Source organism: Oryzias latipes, chromosome 5 (genome assembly GCF_002234675.1).
Source record: "Oryzias latipes chromosome 5, ASM223467v1".
Lineage (NCBI taxonomy): Eukaryota > Metazoa > Chordata > Actinopteri > Beloniformes > Adrianichthyidae > Oryzias > Oryzias latipes.
The window spans coordinates 576,883-600,757 of record NC_019863.2 but is presented as its reverse complement, the minus strand read 5'-3'; the positions used below and the strand labels follow the sequence as shown (position 1 = coordinate 600,757).

General features: G+C 42.3%; 1 protein-coding gene across 3 annotated transcripts; it reads left to right on the top strand.

Annotated features, from left to right (window-relative positions):
* The first annotated feature begins 1,584 nt into the window (after positions 1–1,584).
* patz1 (POZ/BTB and AT hook containing zinc finger 1) lies at positions 1,585–23,869 on the top strand. Of its 3 annotated transcripts, XM_023954680.1 has the most exons (6): positions 1,585–3,937; positions 5,095–5,158; positions 9,666–9,837; positions 14,552–14,710; positions 20,305–20,517; positions 20,845–23,869. In XM_023954680.1, the coding sequence occupies exons 1-6, from the start codon at positions 2,703–2,705 to the stop codon at positions 21,321–21,323; spliced, it is 2,322 nt and encodes a 773-aa protein (XP_023810448.1). In that variant the 5' UTR covers positions 1,585–2,702; the 3' UTR covers positions 21,324–23,869. The 3 variants fall into 3 exon arrangements, with proteins under 3 accessions (XP_023810448.1, XP_023810450.1, XP_023810451.1); XM_023954682.1 differs by lacking the exon at positions 20,305–20,517 and having other exon boundaries at positions 1,587–3,937; XM_023954683.1 differs by lacking the exons at positions 14,552–14,710; positions 20,305–20,517 and having other exon boundaries at positions 1,587–3,937.
* Positions 23,870–23,875: the final 6 nt, after the last annotated feature.

Below are 23,875 nucleotides of genomic sequence, written 5' to 3'. Positions count from 1 at the left end.
AAACACAAAACTGCCTTGCTGAGCACACATACCAGCGAAGAAGATAGACGCCAAGTAGCGTCAACACTGCCGCAAAGAAATAATGACGGACATTCTAAAATATCCCCTTACCAAGTACCAGTTGGAGCTACTGATGCTTGAAATATTCATGTTTTCTTTGTATTATTCTGACAAGCGCGTAAATACTTGCTCTCTTCTTCTGAGTGAAAAGCGACTTTAAGAATCGTAAAGTTGCGCAGCGCCACCTTGTGTACAGGAGTATTTCTGTTTACATTAAGCGCCATCTAATGTCAGGGAATGAAATTGCATGTTCGCTCGGCTCACCGTCAGCGAAAATCGCCTGGGTGTGAACACAAAAAACGTGGCGAAAAACGCTGGCGAATAACGCCTGGCGAATATTCGTCCCGGTGTGTACGGGCCTTAAAAGCCTGTTCACACCGGGACGAATTTCGCCGACGTTTAACGCCTCGTGACTAAACAAAGGGCACCAATGAGAGTGTGCACACCGACGCGAAGAAACGCCACGCGTCAAAGCGTCAAAAAAAAAAAAACGCCTCTGGTTCGTTGTTTTTTTTCGACGCGTTGCGTCGAAATCTACTCGACCAATGAGAATGGCGCTTTTGCACACGTGTCTGGAGCTTCTGAAGTTACAGTAAAACACAACTTGGGGGCGCTCAAACACAAAACTGCCTTGCTGAGCACACATACCAGCGAAGAAGATAGACGCCAAGTAGCGTCTACACTGCCGCGAAGAAATAATGATGGACATTCTAAAATATCCCCGAACCAAGCACCAGTTGGAGCTACTGGTGCTTGAAATATTCATGTTGTCTTTGTTTGATTCTGACAATCGCGTAAATACTTGCTCTCTTCTTCTGAGTGAAAAGCGACTTTAAGAAGCGTAAAGTTGCGCAGCGCCACCTTGTGTACAGGAGCATTTCTGTTTACATTAAGCGCCATCTAATGTCAGGGAATGAAATTGCATGGTCGCTCTGCTCATCGTCAGCGAAAATCGCCTGGGTGTGAACACAAAAAAACGTGGCGAAAAACGCTGGCGAATAACGCCTGGCGAATATTCGTCCCGGTGTGTACGGGCCTTTAAACCCAAATCCGTCCAGACAGGCAAAGGGAATGATATCCCAGAATCCCTTGCGGTGCCGATCTAACAGCAGCATCAAAGTTACACCTACTTAATTGAATTAATTTGAACGAAAGGAAAATAACTGTCTGGAAACTACGTGTTATTTTTAAACTGACTTAACTAAAACGAATTTGCTTCTTAACTGAAGCAAATAATTAAGTTAGATCAAAGTAAAAAAGTTTATCTTTCCAACATCCATATGTGGTTTTATCACCCTCTCATGGTGGAAAAAGTATTATCTGAGCTTTTTCATCCACTAAATCATCTTCAAATGGACACGCCATGCTGCTTCACCTCTCTGTAAACAAACTAATCTTCAACTAAACCTGCTCCAGACCAGGTTATGTTCAGAGCATGAGTTGCCATGGTAACTTGACCTACCCTGAAAAATACCTCCATTTCTGGAACCGAAAGCTGAGGTTATCAACTTCCTTAGCCTCAAACTTATCGTGGGAGCTAGCATAACCTGCTTTCTGGAATACCCCCCTGTCATTTCTGGGACACCGTTTCAGCAGAAGAGCAGTATTTCATGAGAAATTATGGGTGGGACCGTTGGTGTGAAGCAACCCCACCCACACTTCCCGTCACCCCTTTGTTTACTCTCCTGCTGGCTTACAGCTCCTCATATTGACATTACCGGTGCGAGCATATCAGAGCTATCCAGACATACAGTGTTGAGCGGGATGCCAGCTCGGACGAGGAAACAAAGACGTTCCTGGATCTACAAGTGATTGCTGGTGGCTCACTGTTATGTGTTCTCCGTCACACGTTTGTCTACTTCTTATTCACCACAGCTTGAGTACTCAGAAATACTCAGAAATGCCATTTTAATCTTCTTCATGTTTGTAAAAATGCCAACAGAACAAGTTAAAACTCCTGTCATTTGTAGGAAATGCAACATTTGCTGAAAGTCTTAGATGGAGATGTAACCGGGTTTATTTTAATATTTTTTATTTAAGTTTGTTTTTATCTGTTTAATTGTATTTTTTTTTTACTTTATCAAAGTTGTTTACATTTTTCTATGCCTGTTGTAATTGTAATTTGATGAACACTTTGTCCAACAATATTGTAAACCTCAAGTGATTTTTCAATTTAAAGAAAGAAAGAAATGATGGGTTTTGTGTGGATTTCCAGAGGGAAGGGGGGTTTCGGCCCTGCGGGGGGAGGGGGAGGGGCAGACGGCAGGAAGAGACCTGCGCGGTAACCGAGAAAAAAAAAACAAAAAAAAGAAAACCTCGAACCCCCGCAGCGGTGACGCCGTGCGGGGAAGCGCGCATTGTTAGATACGGAAAACGGTCAATGTTTTCATCGAACCGGAGAAATGTTAACTGACGACCCCCCACCCTTTAAGAAGACGGGGTCAAAGTTCACAGGAAGCTGGGGGGCTGCCATTTTCCCCCCGCTACTGCTAATGTGTAACGGCGGATGCTAAATCGACGGCAGGGGCGGCTCGGTTTGGGTCTGCAGCTAGCTTGTTTCAGCCGTGCCCGCGTCTGCACGCGCGTTCAGCCGTTTCTCCCGCCTTTGTCGCCAACACCCCTTGGACTTGGATGAATCTGGAATGGAGAAAGTAGCAGAGCCGTCTTGGACTTCCTCCTACACCTACCAGGTGAGCAGGCACAGCGCAGAGATGCTATACAACCTCAACGTTCAGAGGAAAGATGGAGGCAGGTTCTGCGACGTGCTGCTGCGCGTCGGAGAGGAGAGCTTCCCCGCTCACAAGGCGGTGCTGGCCGCCTGCAGCGAGTACTTCGAGGCGGTGTTTGGCCGCCAAGCGGAGGGTGACGGGGACGCCCGGGAGCTGGAGATGCACACGATCAGCCCCAAAGTTTTTAAGGACATCCTGGACTTCGCCTACACCTCCAGGATCGTGGTTCGCCTGGAGTGTTTCCCGGAGCTCATGACAGCCGCAAAGTTCCTGCTGATGCGCTCCGTCATCGAGATCTGCCAGGAGGTCATCAAGCAGTCCAACGTCCAGATCCTGGTCCCCACCGCCCGCGGAGGAGACGCCAGCCTCTTCCAAAGCGGCGGGCCGGTCGAGCTGGGCTTCCCGGTGCCTCCGCAGGATCTGGTGAACGGAGCGGAAATGCTGCTGAACGGGCAGGGCTTCGCCGCCGGCGCGCACATGCACGCGGAGGACCACGACGGCGCGGCGGCGGCCGCGATGCTGGAGGACGGGGGCGAGTCCTCGGTGCCGATGCTGGAGCCCGTGGAAGGACTCTCCGTGTCCCCGTCAACGGAAATAACGGGGAGCGCGGCGCATCCCGACGCGGGCTCCCCCGCATCGAAGAGGGGGAGGGGGAGACCAAAGAAAGAAACTAGCGCTCATTTCAACCACCACAACAACAACAACCAGAAGCACGGCGAGCTGTTTCCTTGCGGGGCGTGCGGGAAAGCCTTCACGGAGGCTTCGCGTCTGAAGAACCACGAAGCACAGCACGGAGCCTCGTCCGGGGGCGTCAGCAGCCTCCCGGACAGCCTGTCGGCCGCGGGGGGGTTCTCTCTGCTGGCGCTGGAGAACGGCATCCAGCTGCCCGGGGGCTTGGCGCTGGACAACGGCCGCAAACGGGAGAGGACCAGGCGGCACGTGGGCTGCGAGATCTGCGGTAAAGTGTTCCGGGACGTGTACCACCTGAACCGACACAAACTCTCCCACTCTGGCGAGAAGCCGTACGCGTGTCCCGTTTGCGGGCTGCGGTTCAAGCGGAAGGACAGGATGTCGTACCACGTCAGGTCCCATGACGGCTCCGTGGGCAAACCGTACGTGTGCCAAAGCTGCGGGAAAGGCTTTTCCAGGTGAGTCCGCGCAGACATGCGCCGTAGTGTTTGCTGACGTTCAGTTTGGGTTGCATGATTTTGTGACACCTGCGTGTTTGTGTTGTCATGTCAAACAGCCGACTTACAGTCAAATCTGAGTGCGGATCAATCGAGTGCCCTGAATTTTAAAATCAACTGCGACACCATGCTCACTACCCTTTTTTGTTTTATGGCGGATATGACGTCATAGATTTCCCACAAAGTTAACATCTAATATCTCATAGGTTTATGAGTCCACTGTCTTCTAAAGATTAAAAAAGCTGATGGTTTATTAAAAAATATATATATTAAAAAATGGTTTAAAAAAGAATTCTGACGCAATGCATTGTGGTCTATATTCACCGATGTAGTGAGCATCGATGCACACTGGTTTTTCGCAGAGACTCCTGGGAAACATTTAGGGTACTTGATTTGGGAATTGTAGGTTCGGACAGCTACACAAAATGACAAACGCACTATATAGTGAGTAGGGAAGGAATTCAGACACAACCTGAAATACAACTATGGTGCAAAAACAGCTCATTTCTCGTAGGAAAGTAAAATCACACGCAATTTTTTTCCCCCTAACAAAACTGGAACAATATTATTAAAATCAGGTTATGATTATTATTATTATAGGGGATTATGTTTAAACCGACTAAGTCTGTTTAAAAACTGCCTTTATTTAGGTGATCAGTCAGTGATTCAGCTTTTATCATTTTCTATGTCACACCCATAAAACATGCTTTATCAGTCCACTAGTGTCACTCGTGCGCCACCTACTGGACTGGAGGTTAGGTGCAGACAAACACTGTTGCACACCTGTACACTGCATCACAGGCTTTTGGTTTTATTAATCAGTTTCTGTTTTTTCCCCCCTTAAATTTTAATATTTAATCTTAAATATATATTTTTTTACATGTAAAAAGAAATCTCCTATGTTTTGGTAATTCACACATAAATTGACATGCAGCAGTAACAAAAAGCACCACACTAATGGGGACGAGTTGGAGGGAAGATTGAGTAGAAAAGACTGATACAGCTTGTCGATTTTCATAGACTAATGCTGTTTTTAGGTAAATAGTCTAGAAAACTTGACAAGAGAAACTTCTTTTATGGGATACTGTCATGCATATTTTCCTTGGATGTTTTTTCAGACCAGACCATCTGAATGGGCATATCAAGCAAGTGCACACAACAGAGAGACCCCACAAGTGCCAGGTAACCTTTACAGTCTTTTTAAAATGGTAAAAAGAAAAAAAACAACAATAGCTGGTACTTGAATTCCAGAAAATAGGATTTGTTTTTTAAATTTTATTTGATTCCACAAAGGTATGCTTTTTCTCCCTTTTGGTTTTCACTGAAAACCTGTTGATTTAGAACACACATCTGAAGATGGTTTAAAGCAAAGGGGGCTGAACTCCAAGCCTCAGAGGCCGGCTGGATTTTCAGAAACACGCTCTACCTGTTGCTGATTACCCTGATCAAGTGTGTTTTGCTGGTTAGATGCTAGAATGGTTGGAAAACATGTAGGACACTGGTAGGGATGGGTATCGTTAAGGTTTTAACGGTACTACTACTCTTATTGATACTTCTTATCGGTCTGTATTTTAATGATACTCTTATCGATACTTTGAGGACGAAAAATAAACAACAGATTAAGAACATAAAGTGTTTTATTTCCTCTTTATGCAACAACATTGTTCTTTTTACTTTATACATGATAATGTTCCAGTACAAACCTGGAATGTATGTGGATGTGCTAGACCAGGGGTCAGCAACCTGAACCTCTCAAAGAGCCATTTGGATCAGTTTCCCACTGAGATGAAAGCACAGGGAGCCCCAACACTAGGGATGTTAGAACAAATGGTTTTGCTGATATATCACAATAGTTCACTTGGCAATACTTGCATTGATTCAAAATGCTCTCAGGATATTTATTTGATTATTTAATTTAATTGTTTGTATTCTTTATGAGCGTGATGTTTCCTTTGTTGTTTTGTCCATTTTCCACAACCTTGAATAGACTTTTCTGTCAAACACCAGAGTTAAGATGAGTGAGATGATGGAAACAGATTCACTTTGACTCCTTTTTATTTTTTTTATTTTTCTTTAAATCTAGTAAACCCAAAAAATTATTTTAATTTTATTGATGACAACTATGTTTTATTTGGAAGCAGCTGTTAGTTTGTCTGGAATCACAAGTGGTGAGTATAAGCCCCGCCCCCGCCTCCTACCTGTTAGTTGTTTCCCCTCCGCGTGCAAACCCCCCCCCCCCCCCCCCCAGCGTGTCATCGTAGCAGGATGGTGAGGACGCCCTGACGCAAATTTAATTAACTTTACGCGGAAATGGGTGGTCTTAGTCTAGGGGGATAAAGTTGTTGTTTTTTCTTCTCCTTTTTGGTCGTTCATGTGTCCCTATGAGATCGCCACTGACTGTCTTTCCAGAAAACTTTCCATCCCATAACAGACTCTGGTCGGCCTTCACAGCTGCAGACACGCCCCCTCCGCGCTCACGCTGCTCTCTTCCTCCTGTCTGCTCTGACCAGTGGCGGTTTTTGATATGGTCGATGTGGGCGGTCGCCCAGGGCGGCACTTCATAGGGGGCGGCATTTGCCGTTCCTGAGGCGTAATACATAATATGCTACATACTAAATTCAAAGAGGAAGCTTGGAGCTTTTAATTTGAAATTGCTTGAGCAGCCGACACTTAATGCTTTTATTTAGCCACATCAGACTCTAAAGAATGTCTTCCTCCTATTTGCTCTTCACACTTATGGTGCAAAAAAAAAAAAAAAAAAAAAAAAAGAATACCTCAGAGTGAAACAACGTAAAACAGGCACATGAAAATGAATTAGGCAGAACAAACATCCGTGCTCAACCCAATTTCGAAAAAAGCAGGCAATGGAGATTATTTCCCACAATTCTTTGCTCCGACACAGCAGACCCGATGCGCACGTGACCACCGCCCTCTGCTGCAAGACGATTGCGGCCACACCTCTTTGCGGTAGTCTTTAGAACATAAGTCAAAAAACTCGAGAGGGGAGCGCAGCTCGCCGGTGGCTGGCTGAATCACACTAACAGGTGATTGGGGGTCTTTTTCTATCTGACAATCAACTCTGGGCCGCAGCTGCGCGCTGTCGTCATGGAGACGGAGCCGCGTGTGTCAGAGGGAAGGGGAGGGGGAGGGGGAGGGGGAGGGGGGATTAGATCAGACCATTTTTTTAGGATTGAGTTTTTTTGGAGGATTTCTGCTGTTGGTGTTGCACAAATTTAGGGAAATGCCAAATATTTTTGGAGTAATCCCACTGATGAGTTCTAAGATTTAGTCTTTAATGTTCTATAAGACCTAAACATATTAATCACAATAAGTTTTATTTTTTAGATCTAATCCCTCTGATATGTTTCACAGAGACACACACAGGACGTCACACATTAAGAAATTATTGCTAAAAATGAAGCAGGAGTCTAGCTCTAAAAAAAAAATGCTCTAAAAAATGATGAAAGAGCAAAAAAAATGGAATTATTTGATATGTAATTTCTTATTAATATTTCCAGGCTTTCTTTGTTTTGTTCTGCAGCATGTTCATATTTGTATAATTTTGACAGAACATATTTATATGGAGAACAAATATTTCAAGTTATTTAAGGTTTAACTTGAGTTATTCTGGATTAATGTTCCTGTTTTTATTAATATTTATGTTCAAAATGTTCAGTTTAAAAGGTTTAAAAGTTTAGCTTTAGTGTGTTCAGTAAATGTTTATCTTCTTCGGCCCAAAACCTAAAGCGTGTTTTTAACTTAGGCCCCTGTGTGACTGAGTTTGACCCCCCTGTAATACGAGTCTAGAACATTCATGCATTTTTTGAGTAAAATGGCTAAATAGAAGACAGGGAACACAAATTTTGTATGTGTGCGGGGGGGGGGGGGGGGGGGGGGCGCTGGTGGGGTTACTCGCCCAGGGAGTAAGTTAGTGTAGAACCGCCACTGGCTCTGACGGTGTTAAAGGCACCACCACAATCTGAGAACATGATGGTTATTTTACAGAAACACAGAGAGCAGCTGCATTCTGGAACGTTTAGCTCTTTCTGCCATCGCATATCTTTGGTAGCGTTCTGGTGTGCCCTTCCTTGTCTTGTCCTGTGTGTGCGCGCGCCGCGTGCTCTCTGAACAACAGCCCCCCCCACACACACAAATAGCCACATAGACCTCTCCTCTTCAGCGAGAATAGTGAAACAGGGGTTGACATAGCCCAGAAATTTGCACTGGTCCACAGGGCCAGCAGTTTCTGAAAGTTACTGGCCCGACATCGCGCACAGCGCGACCCGCCGCCGCACGCGGCACCCAAGCGAAGGACGCCGCAGGCGGACGCAGCAAGCACCACAGGTCCGGGGAAAAGTTTAATATGCTGCAATGTGGTGCATTCTGGTGACATCTAGCACTTATTTCTACACTTTTCAATGACTGAAAATAGAGCACATCAAACTTAAATCTGCTCTAGTCTGTTTCAGATGTTTTGAAGAGAGCACTGCAGTGTAGTAGGTAACACTAGTTAAGAAGTTTTCATGCTGCTTCTAATCACTGCTATTTCACATTTGTTCCTAATCAATAGTTAAGAAGTTTTATTTACTGTTTTGCTCTGACTGCCTTGAAGTTCTGCTTTTTGTTACTGCTGCAAAGTTACATTTACTTTTTATTTACTTTAGTTACATAAAATAATTGAAAAATTAAATAAAATTAAATTACTAAGATCATTATTTGGAGTTGCCTTTGATTCTTTGACATTCAGCTTAAAGCTTAGTGCAGGGGTGCTCACACTTTTTTGGCGTGTGAGCTATATATATATATATATATATATATATATATCTATACTGTATATATATTAAATACTCTAAGTAAATGTTTGTTTGTTATGTTTGTTAGTTACATGTTTGTTTGAACATTATTGTTTATATACTGATGATTAAAAACTACACAGTAAGATTACACAAAGATACTTTTGTATTAACAGATGAGGCGTTTTATTACAAAGACAGAAAGCAGCGACTATCGTATGTCACGCTCTGTTAACCGTACAATGCGGGGAGCATCATGGCATATTATGAGGCTTTTGGCGCTGCTGGCTCCGTACGAAGCGCGTGCCACGTAAAAAATTGAAAGCGACTTTCTGATGACAGAGAGGTTGCGCTGAGTTTTTTTTAAACACGCATGTGCAGTGACGTATGTATCAGAGGATGTCCGATTGGCCAATCTACATGTCAATCAAGTCCCGTACTTCTCAGTGAGGATTTTGATTGGCTGGTGGATTTTTAAGAAGTACTTTTAATTTTATTTTTTTATCTTTTCTGGCCTGCGATCTACCCTCATGTCCTTGAAGATCGACCGGTCGATCACGATCGATGTAATGAGCACCCCTGATCTACACGTTTTCACAAAATATACTTTATTGAAAAAGGTCAAAAATATATTAACCGTTAGATATTTATTACTAATTAATTGACTGACTTGGTGAGTTAATTATGGCAGATAACCTTTATATCTTGTGGGACACAAAAAAAGCCACTTCTCCAGTACCAATAGCAGAACCGTTGAGGTCAGATCTTAACGATACTGCGGTCTTGAAGAATGTTGCTCCGGGGCTCGGTACCCCTCCCTAGACGCTAGAAGTTTGACCTCTGTGGTTTACAGGTAAAGCATTTTCAAACCATTTGAAGAATTTGTTTTGTTTCAGATTTGCAATGCGTCCTTTGCAACAAGAGATCGCCTTCGGTCACACCTTGCTTGCCACGAGGATAAAATCCCCTGTAAAGTTTGTGGGAAGTTCCTGCGAGCTGCTTACATGACAGACCACCTCAAGAAACACAGCGAAGGAGCTCACAACTACTGTGGCATTTGCAATAAAGGTAAGCTTTGGCACACCATGGCAAAACACTGCCGTGGCACTTCATTCTGACGGGCATTTAAAAAAAAAATCAAACTCTTTGCTATGATCATATTTTGATGTATATATCTGTCTATTCGGTTCTACAATGCTACAAGAATCTAGGAGTGTTGCTGGGTCACTGCTGTTTTTTTCAGTTTGTAGTCTTGAGTTTTTTTGGTATGAAGTTTACATGGTTGAAAACTGTCTATTAAAGGGATTCCGGGGCTGAATCTGAATTTTGCCCCACCCCTACGGCTTCTCTCTACCCCTCCCATTGCTGGGGCATTTAGAAGGGGTAGGATTGTCCAGAATAGTTTTATTTTTTTTCTGGGTTCGTGGTCGCGCTGTGCTGAGGAGAAACGCATTTCCTCACACGGGTATGCTCTGATGCACAGAAGCTTACATTTAAATGTAAATAATGACTTTTTGCTTTAGCGTGACCTTTTTAAAGTTAAAAAAACGTTGTTATTTATTTCATAGCGCTACCAGCTCTGCACTAACGTTGCCTACCCATTGATGATGTCATCGAGCAGGAGTAACGTCTGAAGTAGAAGACACTGGCTGTGTCCAAATTCCCGCCCTTATCCCTAACTACTAAAAAAAGATGTAGTGCAGGACTATCTAGTAGGTGTGTTAGAAAAAAACGATTCAGCGATGTATTGCGATAGTTCATTTGGTGATGCTTGTATCGATTCAAAATGCTGTCATCATATTTCTTTAATTATTTCTGAGCGTCCTTCGGCGTCTGACTCTTGTTTTCCACTTTAACCTCTGACCACTAGTTGGCAGCTCCGCCCACTTTGAGCAGCTCTACACCACAAAACATCAAGATCTCAGTGAAGCAGCTTGTTCTGTTGTTCTGAGACAAGAACTACTTAGTTTCTACTCAGGATGGTACCGAACAGATACTCTGTGCCATGTTCCTGTCAGTATCATATAAAAATGTGGATTGTGGTTCTTTGTAGTTCAGATCAGAACCAGTGAAGCTCTGCAGCTGCACAGCGGCTAATGCACAGAGACAAAATGCTGTCGGCAAAGCGGGCCAAAGTTCTGCTTAACCTCCCAGCAATAGACTCTAGTTCAGAGACCTGATGGATCAGAGTGATGTGTCCAAGCTCTGGAAAGAGGCCATCGCCGTGGCGATGAGCGGTGAAGTGTTTACAGAGCTGCAGAGCAGACTGTCATGGAAATAAAGCATCTTAGCCACATTAAAGCTTCTCTTTCATCCTGTCATGCTGCCTCATCATCATCACTTTATTGTTTCTGGATAGAATTAGTGTTTTTTTGTTTTTTCCCTTTATGTTTGAAGCACCGTTCAGGCTCCTGAACCGTTTAAAAGTTCTGGAGAAGCTACATTAATGTTGAAAATAAACATTTAATTATTTCCTCAATCATACTTTTAGAACCTTATTGGTTTAGGCACATTCATTCTATTTATTTATACTGAAAAAGATTTGATTGTGGAACTCAGACATGATTGACTGTTCCCTTCTATATTTTAAGTTACCAAAATAAAAGCACGATGACTTTGCATGGGTAAAAGCAGCATATATATGAGATGCAGTTGCAGTGCTTCACATTGTGATCATTAAATAAACTGAATTTGACAATTTTATTACAATAGAAGACGTATTGATATTCAGGTAGAGTTTTTACTAAGTTATATTTAAAAGAAAGAAAATGTGTTCCGGTATAATATTGGGATAGGCATCGTATCGCCAGACTCGCCAATACACACGCCTACTATCTAGCACAGGGGTGGTGAACAAGTTTGACACCAAGAGCACAACATCTTCACTGTGAGAGTCAAAAACAACACCACACACTGAGAAGAAGGTATAGAAGGTATTTATTCGCTCGTAATTTTCTAAATCCATGCAGCGGTTGCTGAACTTGTTTCTGGGTCGCATGGACCCGGAGGAGGGTTATGGTTACGATTAGGTGTGCGGCGGCGTTCAACCCCGACCAAACGGGTCTATCCGCTCCCGCAGGAGAGTCGGGTCGCTGAGCAGAAAAATGTCCCACACGTACATGCGTGACACCTAACGGGGCTCTAAAAGTAAACACGTGCGAGAAAACAACACGATTTCGTCTGAGACACTCAGAAAATACGTGTGACATGTGAAAATGCAACGATAGATGTGTTTGAGATGAACCAGCGCCGTGCCTGGATCGTTGGGGAGACCAGGCGCGGGGGGGTCTCCCGCCCCTTTCTCCTGATATTTTAGTGATGATTGACAGGTGATGTTGGAGGAAAAGCAGAAACATCCGTCACACACCAGGTGATCTGTGCAGCGTTGCGTCCACCTGGGTGATCTCAAACACGCTTATTGTTCATCTTGGCTGCACATATTTATTATTGCCAACATGAATTTCCATCCGTTTTTTTTATAAAAATATAGGAGTGGCTGACCGGCTGCTCTACAATAACTTGTGACCGGGGTTTAAATGTTCAAAAAGTCACAAGATAGAAAATCCAAAAATGGTTTCTGAATTTTGTTTCTCCTTTACTGATCTGTGGTTTAAAATGTAAACTTAAAAAAAAATGCAACACAGACTCAGAATTGGGAGCACATCCTCTCTGACGTCTCCACCTTCAATTTCAATAAGTCCAGTCCAGACTTAATGACAATCATCTTCCTCCACACTGAGGGTCTCAGCTGTGGAGGAAGTGCTGCCAAGTGTCCAGCAGTAAGAAGTAGACAAGAGAAGCCGAGTTCAGAAGAACCATTGATGGATTTACAGAACTGTAGAATTGGAGTCTTCTTTAGTTTTTAATAGTTAGAATTCAACAGTGTTAACTGAACTGTGTTAATAAGGACATTTAAATCAGAAAACAGCAGATATAGAAGAATAAATAAACAGAAATGTATTACTGATTTATTTACTTATTGATTTTTTTATTTACGTATTTTATTTGTATGAGACTTTTATAAGTACATTTTGTGTAGAAAACAGTTAATAATATAGTATAGTTAACAGTATAGTACATGTTCCATACAAATTTATTGGCTCTCAGACACTCACTAGTTGCGTGTGTGCGTTATAGTTGTGGCCCTCCCTCAGCTAAACCCTTCAGTGGCCCCCAGGCAAATTGAGTTTGAGACCCCTGTTGTAGACAGAGGATTTTTAAGACTAGAAATTTCCATACAAACTGCTGTAACTTAACCACTGTTTGTCGCAGAGTTCATAATTTTGCAGCAAAACATAGGAAAATGCCTCTAGTTTTGGAAAATGTGACCATCAAACCTGTGGGGCAAATGCTTTTGCCTCTGCAGCCCCTAGACTGACACTAAGATCCCTTATTTTTCCTATATCCACCCATATTAAAACTTTTGGCTGCTTCTTACGGCAAGTCATGTTTTTAACTTGCAATTGTGAGAATATATTAGAACCTAGAGACATGAAACTTTCACAAATTGTAGGCCAAATTCTTGTGATTCTCACAAGAGTACAATTTCTGATTAGTGAAAGATGTTTGAAGATATGAACATTTGTTTGGATGTGGTAACTAGCGCTCCTGACACAGAAATACATGGGGTTCTCTACTTAGTGCTGTGTGTCGTTAGGGAGATAAGGCGCACCTGTGCTGCCAGTGTTTGTACACACCAGGGGAGTATTCCAGGAAGCATGTTTAAGCTACCCTGGTTTTAACCCTGAACTCTGGCTGAAAGGTTCCAAAAGACCGGATATAAGTTGGCGTAATTACGCTCGACTTGGTAACCCTGGGTTAATGCACGTGGACAGCAATTACATAAAGACATTCTCAATGGATCGCCGATTTCCGGAGTCACCATGGAAACGCATGGTGAAAAAAAGAGAGCGCTATACTTCAGTGAGACGGAGTCTGAGATTAATGACGGCGTATGATTAAACGTCCATCAAAAAGTAACACGGCTGCATCATCAAAAGAAAGAGTTTCTGCTTGGAGAGTAAACGCATGAGTTTCTGTCTCATTTCTATTTTCATTGTGATGCAAAATACTTTTGGGAATATATACAGTTCAGACTAAAAGTTTGGACACACATTCTCATTTAAATAAATGGGAAGGTGTGTCCAAACTTTTAGTCTGTACTGTATCTCCAACTTAAATGAATTAATTCAATTGGTAACATGTAATTGAGTTAAAGTTATTCCACTTAATTTCCTAAGTCAATCCAACTTAATAATTGTTTATACAACTCAAATTTACGTATTTATCTAACTAAATGTCATATTTCTCCAATTCAATTCAATTAAATGTTTTTCCGTCTTAATGTATTGCACTTCTTGAACTCTCATGTGTCTAAGTTTGAGCTGCAGATATTTTAAACTTTTTAAGGTTCAAATAAATAATACAGTGCAGATTTGCAATATATGTCATGCATTCAGTTATCATTATTGCATAATACAATGTAATACTCATTGGTTGTTGTCAGAAAAAAAAACATTCAGTTAAGACGAACAATTTTAATAAGTATTAAAAAAAAGTTCAACCTTTGGTTAATTGAAGTCTGTAGTCATATAGAAACTGTTTTTTCCTGACTAAACACAACTGTTTATATTAATAAAATACTGGATATTTATTCAAATGGTAGTCAACAGTAAATCTGACTCAGTTCAGCATGTTGGCAGTGATTCCCAGCCTCTCCTTTCTTCCTGAAGGCTTTGACTTTGTCGGTATTTGCCTTTATTCTCTGTTCCTCTGGTCTCAGGTTTCTCCACTGCATCCTACCTTAAGGTGCATATAAAGACGCACCATGGCTCCCTTCTTTCCCCCACTGCCACCATGTACCCCTTCCCTGAGCCAAGGGGGGATCTGCAGATGCACAGCGGCGCCCCTTACTTCATGGGACACCAGTGCTCAGTGGAAGGCAAGCAGCCGCCCGTCCCATCCCAGACCGTCATGCTTTTGGCTGTCATTTGCTCTGCTGCTTTTGGAGAAACATGCTGCCACATTTCTGGATATGTGACCACAAACTGATTTACAGCTGCAGCTCTGCAAGTAAAAGAACAGCAACGCTCTAACGGGCAGTTTCTTTTCATTAGCCTTTTGTGTTGTTGTTGTTGTTTTGCCGCTTAGATAAACCTATTACGATTCCAGGGACTCTAAAAATATATATTTTTCACAAGCTTGAAAGACATTTCTGCATCAATGAGAGATAAAAGATAAATGATTGTTTTGGTGTCTCGTTCGTAGAAAAGTTATGAGCTCAAAAGAAAAAAATGAACAATTGTTTCTTCCAGTCTGAACTATTTCCCTTTAATACGTCACAACTAAAGGGTGACGACAGTTTGATGCATTAGCTGCCATATTTCCTGCAGAAGTAGCCTAAAAAGTGATGTACACATTGGTCTGATTTGGACTCTTTCCAAACATTAGAATACTTAAAAATGAGTTTTTACATGTTAAGAACTGAAACAGGAAGAATTCTTAAAGACCTACTACTATAAAAATTGTGTTTTCATGTTTTTGTTCTCGTAGCAATACTCTCACAATGGAGGACATGTATAAAGAAAATTGAGCTTAAAATTACATTTCTGAGGATGTCTTTATTCGAATCGTTGTGAACCAGATGCAAACAAAAATTGCAGTTTAAAAAAAGCTTGTAGATGTGATGTAGGACCTTCGACAGCAAGCCACAAGCTCCCTGCTCTGCTCCATTCCGATCCGTCCACTTGTAGACAACTCGATCCATGTTCCAGCTGGTATCCGGCTCATAACTGTAAGGCTGGATAGCTCCAATAAACAGAGTGTAAAACAAAGGAAGGGATGACGGGAAATGAAGGCAGGCTTACTCTGTGCCAACGTCCAGCCCTCGACTCGGAGATGAATTTCTAATGAACCAGAAAACGGCACCGTTTAAAAAAAAAGTTGGCTAAAAAAACGCATGATCAGAAAAGACCACTGGGAAGACTTTTAAAGTAGATTGGAAGATAATCACAGTGGGACTTTAACGTTTCCAAAAAGCATATTTTTGTAGTTTTATTGGGCTGTCGGCAGAAAAAATCCCTCGTTTGGTTTGAAACTTTAAGCCATGATCCCTGCTGTTTGAACAGCTTTTTTCCAAGCGCGTCCTTAAATGCAGCAGAGATGCCGCCTGATGCTGTTTGAGCTGCTTTTAGGATCATTTCTGATCGGCCCCTTTCTGTGCATTTGAAGGAAAAATGCAGACGACTAATGAGTGTACCATCTGGTTTGACTTGATGTTGCTGATCATCTCTATCACAGCTTGAGTGGCATGCATTCCCTCTTACTGTCTTGAATGTGAACACATGTTTCAATGAGTTGTCAGGTTTGTAGCTTGGATTCTCTTGTGTTTTTCTGTCCAGCATGGCTGTGGCTGATTGGACAACAGTGTGTGGTTCTGCTTGGCTGCTTCATACTATAGACAGTTGTTCAGTGACACGGTGCTGCATGATTTCCCTGATGTGCACTCCATTTGCCCTGGATTCATTGAAACTCTGCAGCATGGACAAACTGACCTGAGAACTAAAGCATTGAGTGGTTTGACAAAATAAAAGGTAGAAAATTCTTCCTTTGAATCGTTTTTCTAATTGAAATAAATGATATCTGAAACAGTTTTTGCTACAACTTCTTCAAAGGTCTAAATAGGATTGATGGTGTTACAATCTGAGCTAAACAAGTACCTGATTGCATTTTCATCAGTAAAATTTTAGCTGGAATGGACTCTGCTCTTCATGTGCATGGATGTAGCATGTTTCTTCAAATCACCAAAATAATAAACTTGTTGGAAGAAAAAAGGCTTTAAACTCACAGGAGCTGATATTTTGACCCCCAAGGAGACAGAAATTCCCAAATAAAGTATACATATAATCCTTAACCAGGGAGTTGGGGGGGGTTTGGGGACCACTGAATTAAGAAACGCCTACAATGTTTCCATCACTATAAAATATTGTATAAAATCATCCTCAAATATAGAATTTAATGGACTGCATGATATGGAGAGAAATTAGACTCAGTCGGATTTGTGCGTGCGTAATTCTTGATTTGTGCGTAAATTAGGATTTGTGTATGCATATTCTTGCTTTGTGCGTGCGTAAATTAGGATTTGTGCGTGATTTGTTACTCACATAATACGTTTTGTGTAGAAGTTAAAAAAATATAAAATGAAAAAAATACAAAATGCAATTTACGTATACACAAATTAAGATTACAACAGCTTGAAACTACTATTACACACATCTTTAAAAAACACGCACGAATCCCTTGTTACGCACACACGAAGCCAAAGTTACGCACGGATCTACCGCGAGACTGTTTTCACGTCTCACAAATTCGTCCGTAAATGCTGCGTTTAAATACCAGTGGAATGCTCGGTCATTAGAATTTTCCTATCAGCCTTCCCTTTCTCTCCATAGCATGATCATTGAATTCTATATTTGAGGATAATTTTATACAATATTTTATAGTGATGGAAACATTGTAGGCGTTTCTTAATTCAGTGGTCCCCAAACCCCCCCCCCAAACCAGTACCGGTCCATGGGCCACTGGGTACCAGGCTGCAGACAGAAAACCAAAAGGGGCATAAACTAACTTTGATTATTTCCGTTTTGATGGTTCTGATACTGAAGGAAGTTTTATTTTGGAAAACTACTGGATTCTGTTCACCACATCCGCCTGTCTTGACGCGTCACGTGACTTTAAGCAGCTGCTTGGATCCATTCACTGTAAAAACAATAGAAATTTCACCCCCTCCCTTCCCAAACAGGAAGTACCAAAATCCCATAGACGTCTGTGGAGAAATGGACAGTAATTACTCAATACTTTTTAAAGAGATTTTTTTCTTTATCGCAAGTTATTCAAGTTATTAACTGACCAATCAGATGCCTGAGTAAAAGCATTTGGGTCTGACGTTGAATGTCTGAGGCGTTTGACAGGTTTTGAGTAGCCAATGGCAGCAGACTTCATCCATGAAGGCCTTTTCAAAAACACGGATGAGAACAAGACTTTGATTTAAAGCAGACATTCCCATTTCTGTCTGCGTTTCACTCATTCCAATGCATGGAAGACACGGAGGATGTTCACAGATCATTTATTTATCGTAAAAAGTTCTACAAAGCATCGGTAATCACGTTCATGAGACCATTCAGTCTCTCCCGGTATTAGCTCCACCCCCGCTGCAAAAACGACTTTGCGCCTCTATGTCTGTGTCTCTGTGACCCACGTTAGTTCAGGAAAATAAAAACGGACAAACTACAGGATCTATTTCATAATTGCTCTGGCTGCGACCGGCCAGCCGCCCGGAAGCCGCATAGCGAGCAAACAAGCTACCTCCCCTGTATCCCTCCTTCGGCAAACAGTAGCGGGAACAGGATCCAGCAACTCAGCGGGTTAAGAAAATTGATGCGATAACAGTGCTTCCATGGCAGTCTTGTTAAATATGTCCATTTGGGTACGCCTCAAACACCTCCTCCTCCTCCAAGAGCAAAAACCTTTTTTTTGATAAATGCAAGGTTTCCCCCCCCCCCAAAATATTTGTTTCCTTGAGGCAAATTTATCATCGCAAATCCGAATTCCGCAATTTCATAGTCAATGGAAACGCAGCGTTTAACAGGTAGCAGCGTTGAAAGAGGTGGGGACTCACAAGCTCACTCCTGTACTCCTGTATGGGTGACGTCACTCCTCGATTCGTCCATTGATTTTACAGTCTATGCTCAGCTCGCTAAGTTAGCAGCTCTACGCTTAAAAGCTAACAATAAACAAACAAAAAATGTATTTGGAAAGTTTTTTTTGGGAAGAAAGGAGTCTGTGAGGAAACCAAAAAGAGTCTTCGACTTCAGAGAATCATAAAGCTGCTGTCTAGACACAAAACCAGGGGTTTTCCTCCAAATATGGATATAATCAAACTGTTGTTCCCATGTAGCAGAAGCTGATACACAGCAACTGATTGTCCAATGCTTCCAACCGCGGAAAACAAAGTTGCATTCATGTTTATTATTCTATTTAGAAAATATGTTTTACGGTGGCTGTGTAGTTTAGTCTTGCTTCAGTTATTCATCACACCTTAAAAATCAAACGCAGAGGAAGTTAGCATCAACTTTCAGGTCTTCATCTTCGTCACAAAGTCTAAGCTTGCCGCAAACATTTTACACAGATTTAAATCAAATAACGTTGCTGACCTGATGAAGATGTTTCTGATCTGAGGAAACTTGTAGTAGAGACATTCAGGAGGAACGAGGCAGCTGTTAAGAAACGAGAATAGAAAATGTTCCTGTTTTAAAAATAAAAACACAATGAACCAGGATTTATGTAAAAACAAAATATAACATGAAAGAGGATCCGACGCTTAATGGTTATGATGTATCTATTAGAAAAACGTGTAAAGGTGCTTTTAGTGAATTTTTACAAATCAGGAACAACTTCTACAAACTAACAACTTTCCGTCACCGAATCCTCGTTCTCTGCAACAACCAAAAATCCAATTTTTTCAGATTTTATTTCACACAACGTTTTGTGTTGTAGCATTTTAACGTGAAAAATAGCTTTTTCAGAAACTGGAAGCTTAAAACTATTAAACGCCAGCCTTGGCCCCATTTGTACCGGTCCATGAAAACGTTGTCTGACAGTGAAGCGGTCCGCGGCCTGAAAACTGTTGGAGACCACCGTCTTCATGGATCTGAACAGCTGCTTTAGGTTCTTCTTGTAGACTTTTTTTAATATTGCAGATTTTTACCAATTTGTGAAATTTATTAATCCAGACACAGTAACTGATTAAACAAAATGATAAATAATCTCGGAAAACCTGTTATTGACGATTGCCCCTTTGGAAGGGAAGTGTATCCCATTGCTATTTTGACTGTAGACTAACTGGAACACAAGCAGGTCAAACACTCAACTTTATTTAAACAGAAAGTCAACCTAGAAATGATTCTGTTTTCCAGTTGTCTGGGTAAAAGTCCGAGCCTTTGCATTTGACTCGCTGACGTCCCCACTTTCAGTACTCGACAACTTAAATTACAATGAAATGTCCCTCGTCCACACAGGAGGCGAGCATCAGACATAAAATGACTCCATCTGATTGGTCAATGATGTAAATGGGTCTATCCAATTGGTCATGCATGGATTTATTTTCTTAAATACTTCAAGCTGCCATAAGATTGTCTTAGCAAATTTATTGCAATTTTCGCTGACTTTTGCGGTATGCGTATTGCTCAGGTTGTCATCGCAATAATGATAAATTTGCGATTTATTGGGCAGGCCTAGTTGTGATAATCCCAACAGTCATGCACATGTGGATTTAGAAGGAAGGGAAAGCAGCTGATGTCATTCATCACTTCCCAGACTCGCTCAGCATGGACTCGTGCTTTCAGCTCCACCCATCAAGTGTCCTGTGTTTGTAAACCACAGAAATGATGTCATGAAGGTAAAAATGTCACCGTGGTTTTCCGCCCGCCTGTTCTGTCTGTCCTTCCCCCTCTTTCCTCTCTCCATGGCGAGGTGCAGACATGTGTGCCAGTCGCCAGCTGCTTCTCACCTCGTCTGAGGCAGAGGGTCGTTTTCACGGGTTGTCGGGTCACCCGGTCCTTTCTCAGCCCGGCCACTCGCGCCTCTGCTTGCAGTCTGAGCTGCTCGTGGGGAAGCCAGGCGGCACTCCGTATTTCTGGGAGTGTCACTCCGGCGGGGTGCCTGGCTTCCCCTCCCATGAGCCGGACACAGGTCAGTACGGTCCGGCTGAGGGTTGGTGGGAGCATGATGCTTGTGTGGCTCGGATGAACACGGCAAACGTTTCTGTGAATACTGGGCAAATGGACTCTGTCCCGTCACCATGTACCTTCATGTGGTGTCGACCTTTCCTTAAATGATGTTAAACTGCTGTTTGCTTGATGCTTTCTAACTTCAAACCCTGCTGGTTGACTTTTGTCGTCCTTCCAGATACATGAGCAGCGTCTGGACTTGCTGTGTTTGACCTAACCAGCGTTCTGTTTGTTTATCCTAATTCTCTGTCTCTTATATTTGTTTCATTCCTCTCTGCATTCGCCTCAGACGGACAGGAAGATGACAGGAAATGCCCTCATCTGGACTCGGAGGAATCGGACGCTTCGTTCAGGGAAATGTCCAACGGCGACGAGTTAAAATCTCCCCACAAATCCGACGGGCCTGAGCAGGAGATGTCCTCTTTAGACTGCAACGGAGCCTCTGCTGAGCTGCTGGCGTCTCCGGACGGCTCCAAGTCCAAGGCGGAGCCCGAGAAGAGGTTCGGCTGCGACATCTGTGGACAGGCTTTCCGCACCAAGTCCTACCTCAACAAGCATCAGCACAGAGTTCACAAAGCCCAGAGGCCCCATGGGCTCTCAGGGTCTGGGCTGAGTGACATGGCCTCCGCTCTGACTTCTCCGTTCTCCCTTCAGCAGAACATGTCGCTGCTGGAGTCCTTTGGCTTTCAGATAGTCCAGTCGGCGTTTGCCTCCTCCCTCGTGGACGCAGATGCGGGTCAGAGTGGAATAGACTTTGGAGGAAAGTGACTTCAGCCTTTCAGGACACAGAAGATGGTCTATCTGGAAATAACTTTGCCTCAAGACTCTTTTTTCCTTAATTTAATGTCTAATACTTTTGTCAAAAATGGCCATATTGAGTCCTATTTTTTTCTAGTTTTTCAAAGTGTAAAGAAAGGGTATTTGGACTGTACTTTTTTCCTATGACATGAAGATATTTCTTGCAATGGTTATTTGTTTAAAGTATGTTGTTTAGCTTTATTTCTTTGGCCTCTTTGGGATGAAGCGAGCTTCAGTCGCTCCAGTCAGGTTCCCCGTTTATTCTTTTGCTGTTACACTTCTGTCTCCTCTTTCTTGTTGGCAGACTGCTATTCTTTTACGACTTTTTGGACTTCTGACATTTCTTTATGTTGGTCATTAAGAAAACGCCTAGTGTTTGTCAGGAGTGGAAAAGCTCTCATTCAGAAAGTCAGTATTTCTGGCCATTGAGTTGCCTTGGTAACTGTTGGGGACCTTGACATTTAATTGTTTTTGACAGTGTTGGTATTGAGAAGCACTTCTGTTTAAAAAAAAAACCTTTTCAATTTTATTTTTTTGGTATTTATAAATTTAGTCAGAAAAAACAGGAAATGAAACGTGAAAAATTACTATTAGTTGTATTACAGACCCGTCATTTTGATAAGACGTTTGTCCTGAAGTGTTCTGTTTTCCTCTTATTCCTCTTTCTATCGTGTTGGTCCATCTGTTTGTTTCAGGTTTTATAGCTGATATCCAGAGACGAAGCTCAGAGCTGCAATGCAAACGTCTGAATCCTCCAGAACATGTGTGGAGGGGAGAAAGAGGCTTTTTGGGAGGAGCCATGAACAAGAACACAAAGCCCATGAGCCCTGAGGCCTTTAACAGTGACGGGTGTTATTAAACATTTCCACGCTGAGACTGTCTTAGTGACCAAACCTTGAAAAGCCGTCTCTGAATGTGGATTCAGAGGAAAAGTCAGGTTTTGGCGAATGCTGCCGTCTCATCGCGGCGCCGCTTCTCCATGCTGACTGCTAGGACTGTTTGTTTCAAGAAGACGATCTTAGGACGAGGGATCGTTTCTACAGCTCATTTGTGTTTTTTCCTCAGTATGTAAAAAACCTGGAACAGCAACCAAAAGTGTGAATTTTCCTTATAAATCCAGGGAAAGAAACCTTACCGTTTAGGTTAATTAGTCCTTTTTTTTCTGGTCCTACAAAAAATCTTTGATTTTGCTGCAGATTGTTCTCTTTCACAGTTTAATAGAAATATGAAGATGTTTTTGTTCATAAGATGACGCTCAAAGGGACACAGCCTCCTGGTTGGCAAACAAATCGATGAACTTCTTCACCATCAGCATCCAAACGGTTTTTGATTCTTGTCTTCTGCTTTCTGAGTTGTTATTTGCACACACTTCTAAAAGCTGCTCATCTTGGAGAGAGAGGACGTGAAGCTGGACACCCCCCAAGATGGAAAAGAAGATTCAGCTGCACCCCTTTCTTTGTTTAAATGGTATCTCCTCATTTTTAATTGGTTATGTTAACCTGAGATGAGACGCTGACGTGTTGGAGGAAATGCGGTGGTAAAAAGGCTTGGCTTTGACTTTTCTGATGGAACAAACCACTACAGCCACGGTCATAAGCTGACATCGCCGTACAATGTTTGTACAATTTCTGGGCATCAAAGTGTGTACGCTCTTAATATAGCTCTGATGTGGGTGACTGTCCAACATTCAAAGGCTGAGCACACGAGTGTGATTGTCTGTTCTTTACTTTGAATCATTTGTAAGTACTTTTGTTCATTTCAGTACATTCCTGTTATTTATGGTTATATCGTGATTGTAACAAGTGTATAGAGCTCATATACACAATCTATAAATATATATATATAAAATATATAAATGAACCAACCAGAATGATCAGTGTTTGTCAGTGGTGGTCCTGTACATAGATTTCTTTGACATTCTGTTGTGGTTTGTGGGGGAGGGACGGTCAATTCTGGCCGTTGAAGGTGGAAAGTGCATGTCGGTGGAACAGCCGGAGCTGAGGACTGTCGGTCGCCGGTTGGTGGTGTTTGAACTCACCACCAGCCGCTCGACTCGTCTCTTCACACAAGTCTTTTTCCATCCACTCTGCACTAGTGTTTACTCCTGCAAACCGTTTCATTCTAAATATTGTTTGCAGACGTGGAAAATACTGTAAGAAAATCTTTTGGTTGTCACTTGGACATATGGTGTGGTTTCCTACATGTTGGTACCTAGATGTTAATGCTTTTATTGATTATTTAGGCCTAAATATTTGTGTTTATTTTTATTTTTTTGGTCTGTTGCAAAGTGCCTTCCAAATACTGATTGTGCACAGCAGTGGATGAAAAAAGGTCCTCTTTTTCTAAAGAGTAAGAATTAGTGACTTGCATTGACACTTTTGTATTAAAAAAGCAAAATGATGTTATCTTGGTTGTTTTTTTCTTTCATTTTACTCAAGATTGCTCTTAAACAGAAGCTACGTGCTTTGTTATGATGTCTTTGGACATATTTCAATATAAACATACTTTTTTCTACACATTTG

Bases quoted from the DNA above. Each gene is read 5' to 3' on its own strand.
- patz1 (XM_023954680.1), top strand. From the start codon at position 2,703: ATGGAGAAAGTAGCAGAGCCGTCTTGGACTTCCTCCTACACCTACCAG. The intron at 9,838-14,551 runs GTAAGCTTTGGC...CTCTGGTCTCAG, and splicing joins CTGTGGCATTTGCAATAAAG to GTTTCTCCACTGCATCCTAC. The intron at 20,518-20,844 runs GTCAGTACGGTC...CATTCGCCTCAG, and splicing joins CTCCCATGAGCCGGACACAG to ACGGACAGGAAGATGACAGG.